The sequence below is a fragment of the Rousettus aegyptiacus genome, unplaced genomic scaffold, assembly GCF_014176215.1.
Source record: "Rousettus aegyptiacus isolate mRouAeg1 unplaced genomic scaffold, mRouAeg1.p scaffold_m13_p_4, whole genome shotgun sequence".
In the NCBI taxonomy this organism is placed as follows: Eukaryota; Metazoa; Chordata; class Mammalia; order Chiroptera; family Pteropodidae; genus Rousettus; species Rousettus aegyptiacus.
In genome coordinates this window covers 156,560,423-156,577,791 of record NW_023416307.1, presented here as the reverse complement: position 1 = coordinate 156,577,791, position 17,369 = coordinate 156,560,423, and the positions used below count along the sequence as shown (strand labels likewise).

General features: G+C 48.9%; 1 protein-coding gene and 1 pseudogene across 8 annotated transcripts in view; both read right to left on the bottom strand.

Moving 5' to 3' along the window:
- The window catches only part of DOCK3 (dedicator of cytokinesis 3), a 290,877-nt gene that overhangs the window by 57,790 nt on the left and 215,718 nt on the right, over positions 1-17,369 (bottom strand). For 7 of the 8 annotated variants that reach the window (XM_036218582.1, XM_036218583.1, XM_036218586.1 and 4 more), the window contains 5 exons: positions 13,880-13,961; positions 9,539-9,709; positions 6,563-6,755; positions 4,011-4,138; positions 1,656-1,802 (listed from right to left, as the gene is read on the bottom strand). In XM_036218582.1, coding sequence (XP_036074475.1) covers positions 1,656-1,802; positions 4,011-4,138; positions 6,563-6,755; positions 9,539-9,709; positions 13,880-13,961 — 721 coding nt within the window. The remainder of the gene's footprint in view (positions 1-1,655; positions 1,803-4,010; positions 4,139-6,562; positions 6,756-9,538; positions 9,710-13,879; positions 13,962-17,369) is intronic. The other variant, XM_036218585.1, reaches the window with a different exon arrangement.
- On the bottom strand, positions 12,359-12,477 carry LOC118602616 (annotated as a pseudogene).

Genomic DNA, 17,369 nt, shown 5'->3' with positions numbered 1-17,369 from the left:
GAAGTGAGACGGATATTCCAGTCACTTTCCTAGGAGAGCTTCAGCTACATCGCCCTTCGTCACTCCATGCTGCCAGGGCACTGTACTAAAGTCTAGAGCGGCCATGTGGAACAGGGTGCTTGGCCTTCTCCGGACAGAATTTGGACTCTGTGCCTGTCCTGCTGGGTCCTTCTACAAGGATCTCCCTGGGGACCTCCCAGAGCTTCCTGGTTATTGGACCAGGTGGACGGGATTTACATCAACACAACTATCTGGAAAGCAGAGAAGTCAAAACTGACCTGAATGAGAAGACGAGCTCCGGCCTTTAAGACAAATAAAATTTAAAGATAAAAACAAGTCTTTAAACTCTCTTCAAGTTCCAACTGGGGTAACATGGAAGAAAACCCTGCCTTAGGGACGTCGAAGCCTTCTACCATCTCATGGCAATTCTTGGCTGGTGGCGGCCGAGCACGGCCTCCTCTTACAGGACGGCCTCCTCAGAAGGAATGGAGGAAAACAACTTCCTCTGGACAATTTTCAAATGTTTTTAAACTCATGGGAATTTGACAACAGTTTTAGATTCTCAAATCCCTTCTAGACCCATGAAATTATTCTGCATATAGATATGTAAAATACATACATGTATGTGAACCTCAGCGTTATCTGAAAAATGGGCATAATTAAGTCATAATTCAGATTTGTTATGAGGATCAGATGAATTAATGCACATAAAGCATTTGAGTAAAAAGTCCAGGACATAAAGAAGCGCTCGCTAACTATAGTCATCATCTTCATTAAATCCACGTACGTGAATCACTTTGTTAGTATTGCTAAGTGAGATTTGTAAAGATTTGTAAAGGGCGCAGAGCGGGGTCTGGCCCCCGGTAGCGGGACAGTTACGGGGCGCCAGGGGCTTTTCCACCTGGGCTGAGCCGCCCTCCGCAGGCGCTCCTCGGGGTGCAGACCCCCCTCGGAGCCCAGCCCGCAGCACAGGCCCGGCTCTGCTCTCCCCGCTCGCCGGCCACGCTGGAGCTGGGCTTGCTCCCACTGAGGGTTTTCTGCAAAGAGATCATTGTAATCTCCTGCCTACCAACTGGAAGACTCCATGCAACCATGTTCCAACACGAGGGCTGAGCAGCCTGCTCCCCGAGCCGGGGCCACCTCTCTGCTCCTCCTGAAGCTGCCCCCGTCTGTTTCTCGTCTCGCCGGACCACGGACAGCACTGCCCGGGTCGCCGGTGCAAGTCTACCTCATCACCCTTTTCCTGACACTAGGCACTGAGATCCAAATGCTATCGGCGAAAGCGACTAATGCGAAGACTCACGCAAACTCTGAGAAAGTTATTCTGCCAGGCACGTCCTTCCAGAGAGCCTGTCCCTAGAAGGAGCGGGTGTTCCTCACCTCCTAACAACATCTCTAGTCCATTCTGCGTTCCGGAAAATGACCCCGCTCAAAGGCAAAGACCAGCGAAGGCCCCGCAGGGACGCAGAACGACACGCGCCTCCCGAATCGGCCCCAAGGGAGTGGGGTTCACGGGGGGGAGAGGGCGGGAGAGGGCGGCATGCTGACAGCCATGCGGGGCGGGAGGCTGAGACAGGGCGGTGCGATGGTGGGGGGTGGAGGAGGAGCCCCGGGTTAGACAAGAAAGCAAGAAAACCTGAACGTTAGTTACTAACAGTGATCTCGGCTGTGCACTGCGGGCACCGCTGCCCTCTTACCGCCTCCTGAGCGTGCGATTTGCTCATGATGGTGAGCAGAGTCTGCAAGAGCACGTCCAGGAGGCTCTCCACCATCATTTCTACCTCCTCCATGACGTCGGCCTCCTGGAGCGAGCAGCAAGAGAGCACAGCGTCAGCGCCGGCCGGCCTGGCGGTACTTACTAAGGCGGCCCCACAGCCAGCAGTGTCACGGAACCTGGGGCGACAGCGCTGACAGGAGGCCAGGGGCTCCCGCCGCTCCCGCCGCGGCGCGACGGCTGGGGCCTTACCCTCACCAGCGTCGCCGTGACGCCCGCACTTCCGAACATGGGCAGATGCGTCAATGTCAACACACATGACGGAAGGGAAGGTCCCGCATTAGAGACTTTCTCCGATTTCCTTAGAAACGTCGGGAGAAAGCACGGCGCGGCTGACCGTGCCACGGCGGGGTGGCGGCGACACCCTCTCCGCCGCTAACGCAGCCTGCGCCAGACCCGAGCGCCGCCCACACGCCTGGTCCCGCTTCGAGCTCCTTCCTCAGCACCCTGCCTGTGGTCGCTGGTCTGCCTGAAGGACTCTGGTCTCAGTGCATCCTGCCGGGCAGCCGCACAGAAGCCAGAGCCCGCCACCCCACCGAGGGCGGCTCCCCCACCGCCACGCCCTCCTCTGACGACAGACCCCCACGTCCAGTCTCCAATCCTGCAGCTCGCTTTAATCGTCTCACGAAGAGATTCCCACTGCCTCTTCTCCAGCCCCTTTATATTACTGGTCCCAATGTCCATCTGTCCATCTGTCCATCAATCCGTCACCCGGCATGTGCCAGTCATATTTTGAGAACCTGAGTGCTCAGAGGTGAACAAGGAGGACAGTATCTCTGCTCTCACGGCGTTTAAATTCCGTCCACGCCCCACCTGTCCACTCAACACAGCTGCGCCAGGCCCCATTCCACAGGAAGACCCTGAGCAACTGCCGGGGCCAAAGCCGTCTCTCTCCTCTAGTGAACTGGCAGTAACGCTCTGACGTGTGACGTGTGACGTGTGACGTCTCTCCCAGCAGTTGTAAGCGACCACTAGCACCCGACGAACCAAACCAGACCATCTCCTTCAGGTTGTAACCTGTTCCCGTTCCTCCGCTTCCCTTTTACCCTTTGATTTTTTTTTTTTTTTTTTTTTTTAAGCAAAAAGCGCCTACCCCTCAAGTCTGACCTCAGGTTCCTAGCAGCGTGTTGCCTCCGAGGCCTGGCGGGAAGGAGAGCTGCCAACCTTGCGTGGAGCCAAGAGCAAACAATAGGGCCACTACGGCCGTCACAGCCACTCTGCCAGGCTGGGCCCCAGCCCCAGATGGCCCGTCCGTTAAGTCTGGACGCCAGAGCACCCTCCTGGGTCGCCGGATCCTGCACTCACCAAGCGTTCTGTCTTTCTGGCACCTGTCCTGCTCCACGTGGATAGCCCAGCCTCTCAGGCTCTTATCTCCTGGCTACTGGCCTTCGGCCTAAATGTACTTGAAATTTTCTTCTCTAGAAAGCTTATTTCAACTTAATAAGGTAGTATGATAAAAAAAAAAAAACAAACTCATTCTTGTTCCTAATTTCTTTATACCCTCCTACGGCTTCTAAATTTTCTATAAGAAATATGCACGTCTCCTATTGTCATAAATATATTAAATAAATATCATTAAAATAGTGTCCTACCCTTATCCGCGCCGGATACACGTCTTTCCTCTCCTCCCTCCCCTTCCGTCACAGATCTCTTTTGAAAAGAAAATGTAAAGAAGAGAGAAAACAGGCAGGAGCACCAGTGGTTGGAATCTTGCCCTGAAGCACAATTCTGCCGAGCCACGGGGCTCAGAGCGCCCGTGGGCAGCAGCCCTGTCTCCTACGTCCTGCCCTCATCTGGCACGGGGCAGGAACGCCATATGGGAGGCATCGAGCTGCCAGGAACCTGACAGAAAGTCTGAACGAGCAAGCTGCCTCCCAGCCTGCCTGGCTCCCTGTCCTCGTGCCCAAGCACCCTCAGGACGCTCCCGGGAATGCAGAATTAACACCTCTTGGTGGAAGCAGAGCGTGGCACAGGATCGGGCTTTCGGGTACTATAGATAACTACATTTCTGGGTGGATTTCTCGTAGCAAAACTTTTAAAAATAGCAACGCTGTGTTGTGCTGAGAAGCCTCCTGGGCACGCACAGGCCTCCATTCACGCGGGCACCTTCCTGTCACTGATGAGAGCTTCTCTGACAGAGGAGTGCACAAAGCCATCTTTGTTGCTCTGCCCCTGGTTTAAGTAACACAAGACTGGGGCGGAGCTGCGGGGGTCAGAGTGGGGACGGGGCCACTACCAGAGAGCTGGTCTTGACGATGGAGAAGATGCTGCCAAGAATCCCTGAGCAGATGAGCAGCTCTTTCTGCTGCCGCAGGTGGAGGTGAATGTGATGGAGGACCACGGGAAGCAGGATGCGACGGGATTCTGGGAGAGAAAACACAGAGAGGGAGAAGCCCTCCAGAGGAGGACTGACTACCTCGGGAAGCCAGTGGCCCTGTGGGACTCAGCCGGTCTGAAGCAGGCGGGGCTGAGGCTGAAGCCACGCTGGAGGCCACCCCCCTCCCTTCTGTAGGCCCAGAAGCCTACTTCCTGGGCATTATAAGACACCCACAGCATTAGCCTTCCACCTCTCTTTCCTTCCTTCTCATTTCGAGCCTCAGTGTCTACGGCATTTTGTGGAGGATGAATGCTAGGACATTGCATCCAAACAAAATCTCTTTAAGGACTAGACTCCAAATGAAAAGCTTGGCGTGCAGTGAAAATGCCACTTAAATGACACACATGGTCTATGAGCTGCACTGACGGAAACCGCATACTTAATACGGATTACAAATGGTCCCTCTTCAAGACGCCCCAGCTAGGTGGCCAGGCACTTCCTCTTTGTGGCAGCCATTAGGCCTGCCTCATTTTCCCCTCAGGCTGTGGGACACTAGATGTATCCACAGCAAGGAATATAACAGCAGCAGGAGTTTTGTCTTGTCAGAAGCCTTTGGTAATTAGCTACCTCTTATTGCCAATTCTACTTTTCTTATCTCCTCGATGTTACCAAAATAGCACTGTCACCAGGAGGTGACTCTGTTTAGAACCGTGAATTCGGGAAAGCTGAATCTGGAGTTCAAGCTACTTTATTAACTCCCTCCAAGACTTTAGGCAGGTTGAGTCCTCTGGCCTTGATATTCCCCATCTGTAGAATGTGGTGCTAACGGCCTCGTCTGCATTTACTCACAGGTGTGGTAAGAAGGCAAAGTGAACACAGGTGTAAGCATGAGTCTGGCGGCCTGCGGCCACCTCCAGACCTGGCCAGCACGATGCAGTCAGGTCGCTAGTGACACAAACCAGCCATGGCATTTGGGATTTCTTGTTCATATTTGACCACAGTTAAGTGTTTCAGATAAAATTCAGAAAGAAAATCTTTTTCAGCTGAAGACTAATTATATGACACATGAGAGATTTTGGAACTACCTTGTCAATTAGAATATGTTCTAATAAAATGGATCGATAGCTATTCCATGTTTAAAAAGATGCATGGCTAAAACAGAGGTTCATAGTATATTTTGCAGACCAAAATATCGGCATAGCAGGATTTGTAACAATCACCAGCTGCCTCTAGACGAAATAGTGAGTAGCCTGTTACTAGGATCTGCTGAAGGAGAGGTCGATGTGTTCCGAGAACGTACGTGCTGCGTGAAGGACACCACTGGTAAAAACCCTCCTGCTCGAGGGAGGATGCTGCAGCCCGGGCATTCAGTGGGAGAGAGAGACGAATGGAACGTGCCGGGCTTGTCATCTCAAACCCGACCACACAGCGCCACTGCCACATAAAGTTTATTTAAGAATAATCCGCCTTACGTAATTATGGGAAGCAGCAAATACATGTAAAAATATTAGAAATAAAGTGTGTCAGAGAGAGCCGTCTGCCCTCCCCCTTCCCATGCACTCGGAAAGCAGTGCACGAGCTGCGGGTGAGCAACGGCCTCAGGGGTGGTGTCTCCCTGCTAAAAGCCTCACCGCAGGGGCTGCTGAAGGGAGGAGTGTTTACTGTGAACAGTCCCTGGCAGAGAAAAGCTGATTTTCGTGGTGGCAGCTGTACCATCAACGATACCTTACGCTGGCAGAATTCAGTTAAAGAGGACATCCGTTTAGCACTGCAAATGTGTGTAGCAGCAGGCTGAGGAATGATCGTTGCTACTTCAAAAGTCAAACTCGAAAATTTTTTTACCAAAACTTCTAATAGTAATTGTTTTGCTAGATTTATTCCTGTGCCCTAGAAATGTATTTGATGACAGTGATATTCCAGTTAAAGAATCAGGCTCATAGGGAGCAACTGGTCACGTCCGACGTGGTTTCAGGGTTGAAGCGGAGGTTCTCTCCGAAAGGCTGTCCTGACCTCTGCGGGGGTGGGGAGGGTTCCCTGCCCGTCTCTGTCTATTCCTCAGAGGCTCCTTCAAAGAGAAGAGAAGCAAGCTATCTGACTGGTGAGACGAGGAACCAAGAAAGCAGGCGGGTCCTTAGGGCGCCCCTTCGGGGTCTCTTTCATTTCCTTGGGTCCCCCTCCTTTCCCTCTGCTGGGGGTGTGGCGGGCCCCATTCTTGGCGGCTGGCTAGGCCTGTGGCACTGCACACTGCTCTGCGGGCGCCCCATGAGTGCCCGTATGAACACACTGTGAGTAAGGCGGCAGGCCTAGGTCCTGGCTGCATCCTCGAATACAGTTTACTGAAAACTCCCTGCGTTTTAAAGGCTACTGGCTTCTTTGCATGTGATTGATAAACCTGATCCTTTGACTACCACTTGGCTAACATCCTGAAAAGGAGGAAAGGTGAGTCTGACGCTCATCCCAACTTGAGTTACCTGAGAAAGAAAACAGGCGGCTGTCCACGGTCCTGGCGATGGACTGCAGCTTCACCACGTCCATCGACTGCCCGATGTGGACAGTGCTGGGCATGCTTCCCAGAGTGCCCCTCACAAACTCCGCCACCTCCTGCACGGTGAACATCTGCAGCAGCTCATCAAAGATGGTCGGGAAGGAATTGAGGAGCGCAGCCTGCGGGAGCGAGTGAAGCTGCGGTTAGCTCGGTGAGGCGTGCGTCCACCTTGCGAGCTCAGACAAAGACACGAGGTGGTGGGAGGCGGACGGCTTTGGGCAGCCCTGCCTGCGGTGGGCTCCTCCCTGGCCTCTGACTCCACCTGCCCCTGCAGCACTCTTGGGACACAGAGCAGGGAGAAACGAGGGCATACTCAAAACAAGGGAACTGACTGGGGCCCGGGCCACTTGTGGCTTTCGAAACTTGCCAAGGCTTCTGCTGGCAAGAGAAAGGAATAGAGGGAGAAATCAGCTCAACATGCTTAATATCCATTGTTTTTGCTCATAAAACGGATTTAAAATTTTTTGTCTATCTTTATGCTCAAGCTCCTGACTTTCCAATTTTGGTCCCAAACTCAAGCCAAGGCTTCTCAAAGAAAGCATGGCAGAGAGAGCCGAGCGCCTCCAAGCGGCACTAGCTGCACTCTGCTCAGAGCCCTGCAGCCAGTGATCCAGCTGAGAGCTGGACCATTTTCCCCGGATAGAGACATTTATTTGAAACCATGAAATCTGATGCCCGGTGGTCTCTGGGGTAAATCCAAAGGTTGGAGAATGTGTGGATTTAGTCAGCCATGACCTCTTGAGGACTTTCAATGATGCTGGCACAGCGTTCAGCCACCTGGATGGCCCAGGGGTGTGTGTGCTTGGAGACACCTAGGGGCTCCGCTCTGGTAGGCCCATGAGGCAGAGTAGTATAAGAGAAAGAGAACAAGTTTTGGAATTAAGACAGACATGACTTCGAATTCCAGCTTTACCACTTATCTGCCACAGAACCTCAGGTGAGTTACAGCCTAATCCTCAGTTTTCTCATCTATGAAGTGGGGACGATGCTACACTCTCCTGCCATTAGTGTGTGGAATAAAATTGGGCGCGTGGACCTCGTGTGCAGTGGAGCGCCTGGCACACGGCAGGCCTTCGGCGCACGTTGGTTCTCGCTCTTCTCTCTCGTCTAAATGGAAGCAGCGGGAAGGAGGCTTTCTCCACTTCTCAGTCCCCTTCCACTCTTAACCCAAGACCTGCGAAGGGAAACGGGTGTCGCCTGGAGACGAGAAGGTGAGAGTGCGCTCTTCCAAGGCGGCCGGCGGGGGGGGAGGGAGCGAGGCTGTTTTTCTTTGATGGCTTCGTTAGGCACTAGACACTGGCTCAGACTGAGTGAGAAACTGATGCCATAGGGAAACAGGTCTGTCTGTCATACCGCCGGCTATGCTCAGGCCAGGCCCGAGCACGGGACTTACGTGAATTCTATCTGAAGATGTATAACTCCCTGGGATATCAAGAAGGTTACTTCGCAGTAATTAGAACCAGCACAAAAACATTATCATAAGCAGCTGGATAAAAAAGACAAAGGGGGGAAAAGCGGACACCTCATAATCAACAAACAAACAGTAGCTGATTTGCTCTCCTCGATAAACTTCCTACACTTAGGCACCAGGACAGAAGGACGCCTGCACTCTCTCTCGGTGGCCAGAATCAAAGGCAGAAAATCTGCCTGAAGAACACACTTGGTGAGACTTCTGAAGCTCACGAAACGTGAGCCTGGCACCAGACAAGCAGGTCTGATCCTGACTCAGGTCTGAGCTGAGACGGGACCTCGACGATTCTTCGCAGTGCAGTAGGAGCGTGCTGTTGCTCACAAAGCATCACCGTACCCTGCCTGCTTCCTCTGAACCCCCCCGTTTCTCTGCAGGCCACAGGGGGGAGTCCTGGGCCGCTGCTGGCAGGAACAGATGGGCTGGGGGAGGGAAGGGAAGAGGAAGACAAGTCGTTTGGGTACTTAGGAGGGGGCGCCGTGGAAGGAGCCTTTCTATGAAGGCGCCTGGCCACCTTGCAGAATTCCCACTTGTCATAGAATCTAGCTCCCAGTTACTTAGCCGTCCTCTGGGCCCAGGGGCCTAAAGGCAAATGGCTATGAAGGGCAACACGGAGTCAAGTGGAAAACAAAACACAGACTGTTCTAATCGTAAATGAGATAGTGGTAAAGACATTTGCCTTCCCAACGGTCCTGGTAGTGGCTGAATGAATGGACACGAGAGAGGTTGTCTGGTCTTTGCTGGCGGTTTTGATGTAATAACTGGCTTCAAAAAATCTGAGAAGTGCAATCCATTAGACACGATTCTGACATTTACTTATAAGAGAAACTAGTCCCTTGTGACTGGGGCAATGGCCAATATCATTGATCCTTTCGAGGGTGAGGTTGCATAGAAAAGGTAATAGATTAGCTGACTGACATTTTTAATGCAAGAAAGCAAATTTCCTTCCCACACTGATATTTCTATTAGAATCTAATCCTAATTCTCGACCAAAGTTTTCTACTTATTTCTGCTGTTTTCCAACCTATTTCACGCTAAACTGCTGGAATGGACACGTACTAATCTAAAGTTTTTTAAATTAACACAGTAATTAGGAGATGAAAGTCTCTACACACTCTGAACATCCTCCATAAATACGATCTACATCAACAACTGAGGTATGGTAGCTGAACAAATCTGGCCTAAAGAGGGCTCCTGAAAACAAAGTTGGGCCTCTTTTTGGCCGTAGAGCCACTGGGCCATTTTATACTTGGTGGCTGGGGCACAGCTGGCTTTGAAGTAAAAGCAGCCTTCTGTTCTGTTAGGTATTTCCTTGTAAATCAACCCTTACCCCCCACACAGGAGCTTCTTCGACTCTGGAAGCCAGAGGACAAAGAAACCACCCGCTAAGACAGACAAGAGCCCAGCAGCACCACTCCCCGGCAGCTGACAGACCTGCGTGAACAGGAGTGTTTCCGAGTTTCTGCTGTCCAGACTGAGCACAAACCGAATGGACTGGAAAAGTTCCTGGATGCTCGACCGGAACTGCTCCTCTTCCATCCCACAGGTAGCTCGTGAGTACAGGATCCTCGACTGCACGATGAACTTGAAAAGGTACTCCAAGGCCTGGAGATGTGGGAGCAAACGGGATAGAAACGTGTTAATGACGGCCAGGAATTATCATAGTGGGGAACGAAGGGCAAAGTAACAGCAAATTCCACACAAAAGTCAGGTGATGGGCAATTGCAGCTGTGGAGACAAACACAAGTAAAAACCCTTCTCAAAGTCCAAAGGTCACTGAACAGCAGTGACCTTACCGAGAGAACCATCAAATTCCTTCATGACTGTTTTTTGAGATTCAGGAATTGAGGAACCACAGACTATCATGGAAACAGTTGAATCCAAGAACATAGAGGATCCGAAAAGAAATTCAGTTTCTCTGCATTCTTTTCTCAGTTCTGGAAATAAGCCCCTCCAAAGGCAATGCTGTAAGAACTTCTGAATTTATTCCAAGAGTCCTATAAGGAGTCGTCTGTATCTTCGAGAGAGAGCTGGGGGCCTTGCAGGGCCAGCCTGCTCATGGGGGTGGAGGCTGGGCCAAACTTGTCCCAGGCTGCACAGCAGCTGGTGGACGTGACACATCCACTCCCCACCCTTCTTCTAGACAAGGCCACCTGCCACAAACCGTTCATGAACAGTAGAGAAGATGCAGCTTCCAGAACGCGGTTTGGGAGCAGAGTCTGATTTTGAGCGGTGCCTGTAGCTTGACCCATGCTCGTCAGCAGAGTCATTCATTCTCTTTCAAAAGAACAGATTCATGATCCAAGACTGCACTTTCTAATCAAAGAAATGCCACTTGCCTCCCTGACACCGGGAAGGCAGAGATGTTTAGGAGAAACTTTTTCAAGGATGAAACAAATGGAGCTCACTTACTTAAAATATACAACAGGGAACAATTCCCAAGCTACCTTTCATGATCCAGCCATGTCAGAAGGTTCGGCAAAGTCAAACTCTGCGTGCGTGTGTGTGTGTCCCATACAAAAGGCAGTTGGCACCAGAGAACGGCTAGTTCAGAAAAATGTGTCTTCCAAGGTTTGCACCGGAAGCCTGCGGAAGAAGTTCCAGCACGCGGCCTCACCTCCACTAAAGTGACAGCCTCCGCTCCGGCAGCCTTTTCACACCTGGCCTGGAGAGAACCTGCAAAGCCTGCGCTCCACGTTCTAATTTTAAAAGGGCAAATGATTCCTCATCGCCAGTTTTTTCAGTTTGAAACACCTACCACAAGAGACGTATTGAGTGGCTTGAAACAATCACTAGCTTCGGGCTGAGAGGCAGAACCAGGCGACAAAGTCACTTGCGTGTTCTGGGCACGAGGGCTTAGCTCCACCACGGAGTTCTAAAACACAGACACTCGCAGGGGAGCACAACGTGGTGTCAGAGACGCCCTTCCAACACTGGGATGCAGCGTGGAAAACAAGCCCACTGCCGGCCACCCATCACCCATCCCTGCTCCCAGTTCCTCTTGATTTTTAAGGTCAGCATCGGCTTGGCCAGGACCGCCTCAGGCAGAAACAAGTGGGGAAGGAGAGGCGGGCAGACAATGGAGGAGAGGTGAGGGGTGAACCCTGTGGAAATTGTTCAAAGTTCAAGGGTGTTCCAGACCCTGAGCGGAGACAACGAACTGCGGCTGAGAAGGAGCTCAAAAGCCATCCTCAAACCCGCCAAGGACACCACCAAAGGTCATTCATGAGGGGACAGATAATGGATCCAAGTATAAAATAAAAGACTGTTTATCGCCATCTTTAGTGGCAGAGGTCCCGTGGAAAGGTCATGACTCAGAGAGTGAACGGTGGAGGTGGGATGAGAATGGCAAGACGTGGGGAGGCAGAGCAACGAAGCAGAGGGGGTCTCCTGGTCCATCCACGCTGTGTTATGCCAGGAGAGGCGCCTGGCCAGGAGCACGCACCGCCACAGGACGGCCACAGGGTCGGACGGAGACTTCCTGTCTGGGTCAAGGGGACTCGTAAATTGACCTTGATGAAGATGGGCAAAGGGCCTGATAAAACCGTCGGACTGGATGCATTTATGTGGGATGCCACTCGACCAAGTTTGAAATGGTAAGAACAAGTGTGGAGATGCCTCAGAGAAGCGCTCCCCCCATGCCTCTCCCCCTTCTCCCCGCCCCAAACCGTCTTCTCCAGGAACTCTGCACCTCCCTGAGGGACCCTGCCGTCAACCCGGCTGATCTGGCCAGACCCCTCAGGACCAGCCTCTGCTCTTCCTTCGTCACCTCCCACGTCCAACTTAACACTAGAAAGGCCGTTTTGGCCACATCAGCCGCTTTTGGGTTGTTTGAAAACTCAAGCTCTTTCCCATCCAGGCTTTTTAAACACACTGTTTCCTCCACCTGAAAGGCTCATCCCCAGCTCCCAGCACAGATTCCAGCTCAGAGGTCACGTCCTCAGAGTGGCTTTCCCTAAAACCTGGATCTGAAGTAAATCTGCCTCTCCAGCTACTCTATTCCTGGCTTATTTCCTGGTTTATTTCCTTCACAGTACTCATCAAGCTTTTTTATTCCCACTAACTTTTTGTATCTATCTGCTTCACGTGTTTATTGTCTGTCTTTCCTCTACTTGAATGGAAGTGTTATGAAGGCCTAGATTTTTCCACTTGGGCCCCTGCTGAATTCCATGGGGCTAATACAGTGCCTGACACAAGGCAGGTATCGAGCAATATTGACTAAATAAATGACTGAATGATTCTTTTCTTTTTTTACATCTACAGCACCTGGTCTTCCTAGGTGGTCTCCCATCCAAGTACTATCCAGGCCTGACCCTGCTTAGCTTCCCAGATCGGGCGGGATCAGGCATGTTCAGGGTGACGTGGCCGTAGACTTAAATGAACCATTCTTAAGAGAAAACAACTTACTTTGTGATGTCTTCTCCAGTCTCCCTAAGCAATTAATTTACAGACTCACATACAACCTTTTGCATTTAACTCAACTTTTACCTGCTCAGATATTACACAAGGCAGCGGACAGGTGCTGGGGTTCAGAGAAGAAGACAGCCCAGGCCTGGCCCTCGCGTCACACTCAGGCCTTGGCTCGGCACCGTGTTCGTGCGTACTTCCCCTTGGGACACTGGGACGAGTTCTTCAAGGGGAGAGGCCTGTCTTACCCCTCTCCGCATCTCAGCACCCACGACAGGTGCTGAGTGCTCCACACACGTGTACTGTATGAAAGAGGCCAGAAATGGGACTCGCGGCTTTAGATTTTTACAGACTCTCCTACAGAAGTAGGAGAAACACGGATCTATGATTTCATTTTGCCTCTTCGATCTGATGCTGCTTAGGGAAACATCTGTTTTGCTTGTTACCACATGGACAAGAATAACAAAATCACAGGCCCCGTGGTACTTAGAACAGATAATGTAATATTAAGAGGGCAGAGAAAAAGCAGAATTACTTTGCTGCCATTCTTCTTCTACTGCTAACTGAAAAGGGTGGGAAAAACATGGTTAAAAAGCAATTAAAACAGAGTAACTCAAGAATAAGAAGACAGAGGCAGAAAGGAAGAAAGCATGGACTTGCATTCAGTGTCTTCAAACAGCTGTCTGGAGAACTACTGAGCAAAAGAGGAATCGACGTTCTCATAGGTTGTTCTCTATTGCAGAAACAGCAGCCATGAAAAGAAGTTGCCGGAAAGTGAGGTTAACTCACAATGAGGATGGTCCCCTATAAACGGGAGCTGCTCAACCTGTAAAGGGCTGCCTTGTCATGGAACCTGTCTAAGCAAGGTCATTGCCATGGGGGACCCTTGGTTCCTCTAAAGGTCAAGGGTTTAAGATTATCTTCTCAACATATCCACGCAGCATTCTGGGGCATCCGCGCAGCTCTTTTCCATTTGAAGCCATTCCAAATCAATGTTTAGTAACTATTATAGAAAAAAGAAGTATCAGAAGATCTGAATTTTGATTAATGCTGCTACCAACACTGGCTCAGAAGGAGCACGATCCATTAGCCAGTGGAAGCGGAGGCCGATGCTGTTGGCAAAACCCAGAGAGGATGGCTAGGGGCCGTGTGCACGCCTCCCTCCTGCTTTAAGATAACATCATCAGGAATAAGCATCTTTGGGGGCAAAATCGAGGTGAAGAGAGGGAGTTACGGGGTCCAAAGTGTCCTGAAAGCAGGCCAGTGTACTGGGATGTGTCCGCTTGTCCTGCACACTGCACCGCTGGGATTACTCACAAGCGACAAGCAGGGGTAGGCCATTTGCGTACAGCGAGCTCAGTACATTACCCGCATGGCTTCCTGAATGTGGTCCTGCCGAATCAGTTCTGCTGAGCAGTCCATGTACCACTTCAGACAGCGGATGAGCTCCCTGGGAAAGAGAACAGTTCCAGAAACCCCACTTTAATCCACAAGCAGCGCAGCCTGAAACGTTTTCTGCCCTGAATCAGCCACATAGAAAATAACATCCCGCTGATGAGCTAGCATGGAATGATGGCTCCATCACAGCTGTGGACTCTTCGGATCATCTGAGACCAGACGACGCTCTTTGTCCATAAAGAGCTGCCATATTTTAATTGGCAAGCACAATCACTCTTCACTACTCTCCCTAACACGCGTTTCTTCTTTGATTACAAGAAAGTCTTCCCAAAGTTTTGGGCCATATGTGTATTTTTGCTTTGTTTGAAATTGCTATGTCTCAATGGCACACAACAATGGCTCGTCAATGGTAGACCCTGAAAAAGGCATAGAGTCCCGTGTGCCACTCCCGTCCACCCCCCTTGCTCGACCTGCATCCACTTTATTTCCTTAGGACCAAGTCCCCCGAGTGACAGGGTCAGAAGGCCTATATGTTTACATGGCAATAGAGCACAGAGGTCAAGAGTACAGGCCCTGGCCAGACGGTAGGGTTCACATCTGGAGCCTGTCAGTTTCTAGCTCTGTCTTTGGGCGAGTTATGTGATCCCTATGTGGCTCATTCTCTTCATTTAAAACATGGAGGAAACGACAGCACATCTCAGAGTTACTGGAAATGTTGGTGAGATGACAGGCGTACAGCACACGGCGTGGCGCCTGTTCGCCACAGTGACGTCGGAGTGTCAGGGTTACGGTGACCCTACGGCCTCACCGCCCTTGGGGTTTGTGTTTGAAAACTGTGCTCATTCCATAAAAGAAAATGGTGACTTTTTAAAAACTGCTTTAATGATTTTAGATAACCTGTGTTTCCCATATTTATTATTTGTATTATCTTTCATCAACTATCTTATTTACGTGTTTCTCATGGAAAAAGCTGGACTTTATAACAGCTTTTGCCGTCATCTCTCTTTTTTTTTTTTTTTGGAGATAGTTGGGAAATTTTAATATCGTCTGGATGTTAAATGATATTATGAAATTTGTTTTTTTTTTTTTTTTTTTTTTTAACATTTTATTATTTTTACTTTTCCCCCTTCCTCCTCTCCCTTTCCCTCTGGTAACCACTAGTCTACTGTCCATGTGCCATCATCCCTAAGAAGGAAAAAGGAAAAATATGACAGCTATGTAAGAAACTATGGTTTAAAATGTCAGCTGAAAGCCGACGGCTAACATCACTCAGTGGTGAAGGACTGTGAGCTGTTCCTCTACGATCAGGAACAAGGCAAGGATGCCTGCTTTTTGCCACTTCTATTCAACACAGTATTGAAAGAGTCTTTAGGCAAGAAAAAGCAATAAAAGGCATCCATATTGTGAAGGAAGAAGTAAAATTATCTTTGTATGCAGCTGACACGATCTTATATGTAGAAAAACCTAAGGATTCTACAAAACTTAACTTTTAGAACTAATCAATGAATTCAGCCAAGTTGTAGGATATAAAGTCAATACTCAAAAATCAGTTGCATTTCTTTACACTAACAATGAGCAATCCAAAAAGGAAATTAAGGAAAAAATCCATTTATGGTAGCATCAAAAAAGAATACTTAGAAATAAACTTAATCAAGGAGGTGAAAGACTTGTACTCTGAAAACTGTGAAACACTGAAGGAAGACAATAAAGAGAATATTAATAAATGGAAAGACATCTGTGTTCACGGATCAGAAGGCTCCACACTGGTAAGATGTCAACACTACCTGAAGTGAACTACAGATTTGATGCACTCTCTATTAAAATCCCAATGACTTTTTTTTTTTGCAGAAATAGAAAAATCCATCCTAAAGTTCATATGGAATCTGAGTGACCCCAAAGAACCAAAACAATCTTGAAAAAGAAGAAGTTATAAAAATCACACTTACTGATTTCAAAACTTACTACAAAAGTTACAATAATCAAAAGTGTGGTACTGCCATAGAGACATATAAAAATAGCCCAGAAATAAACCCGTGCACATACAGTCAAATTATTTCAACAAGGGTGCCAGGACCATTCAATGGGGGAAAGAAAAGTATGTTCACCAAATTATATTGGAAAAACGGGCTATCTACGTGCAAAAAAGACGTTGGACTCATGTTATGCAATCAACAAAAATTAACTCAAAATGAATCAAAGACCTAAATGTAAGAGTTAAAAGTATAAAACATTTAGGCAAAAACATACGGGGAAAGCTAAGTTACACTGAATTTAGCAATAATTTTTTGGATATGACATCAAAAGCACAGGATACTAAATAAAAAAGTAGATAAACTGAACTACACCAAAATTGAAAACTGTGCATCAAAGGGCACCACCAACAGAGTGAAAGGTGACAGGGGAAAATATTCACAAATTATGTAACTGACAAGAGGTTAATATCTAGAAAATATGAAGAACTCCGACAGCTCAACAACAAAAGACAAACAACTTGATTCAAAAATGGGTAAAGTGCCTGAACAGATGTTTCTCCAAAGAAGGTACACAAATGGTCAATAAGTGCATAAAGAGATGCTATGTCACTAAACATCAGGGGAATGCAAATGAAAACTACACTGACACACCACCTCACAGCCTTTAGAAAGGCTACTATAAAAAAATTTCCCAAAGCAGAAAACAAAACAAAACAGAAAATAACAAGTGTTGGTGAGGATATGGAGCGTTGAAACCCTTGTGCACTGTAATGGAAATGTAAAATGGTGCATCCGCTGTGGAAAACAGTACGGTGGCTCGTCAAAAAATTAAAAATAGAATTGCCATATGATCCAGCTATCCCATTCCCAGATATACATCCAAAAGAACTGAAAGCAGGGTCTCGAGGAAATATTTGTACACCCATGTTCACAGCAGCATTAATCACAGAAGCTAAAAGGTGGAAGCCACCCGAACTCACCAACGATAAATGGACAAATAAGATGTGGTCTCTACATGCAATGGAACATTATCCAGGCTTTGAAAGGAAGGAAATTCGGGCACATGCTACGGTATGGATGAGCACTGAGGACCTTAATGTAAGTGAAATAAGCCAGACACAAAAAGACAAATACCGTATGACTCGATTTATAGGAGGTGACTAGAACAGGCAATTCCAAGAGACCTAAAATATAATGGTGGTTGCTGGGGGCCAGCGGCAGGGGAAGTGGGAATTAGTGTTCGAAGGGGACAGAGCTTCAGTTTTGCAAGATGAAAAGAGTTCTGGAGACGGATGGTGGTGATGGCTGCACAACAATGAGAATGTACTTAATGTCACTGAACTGTACACCTAAAAATGGTCAAGATGGTAACTTTTACATTATGTGCACAATTAAAAAATAAATGAAGTTAAAAAAATCAGCTGAATGGTGACCTTTAAAGCCTCTTCTGTTCAAACACAAGACCTAATAATGGTGCCAAATGAAAT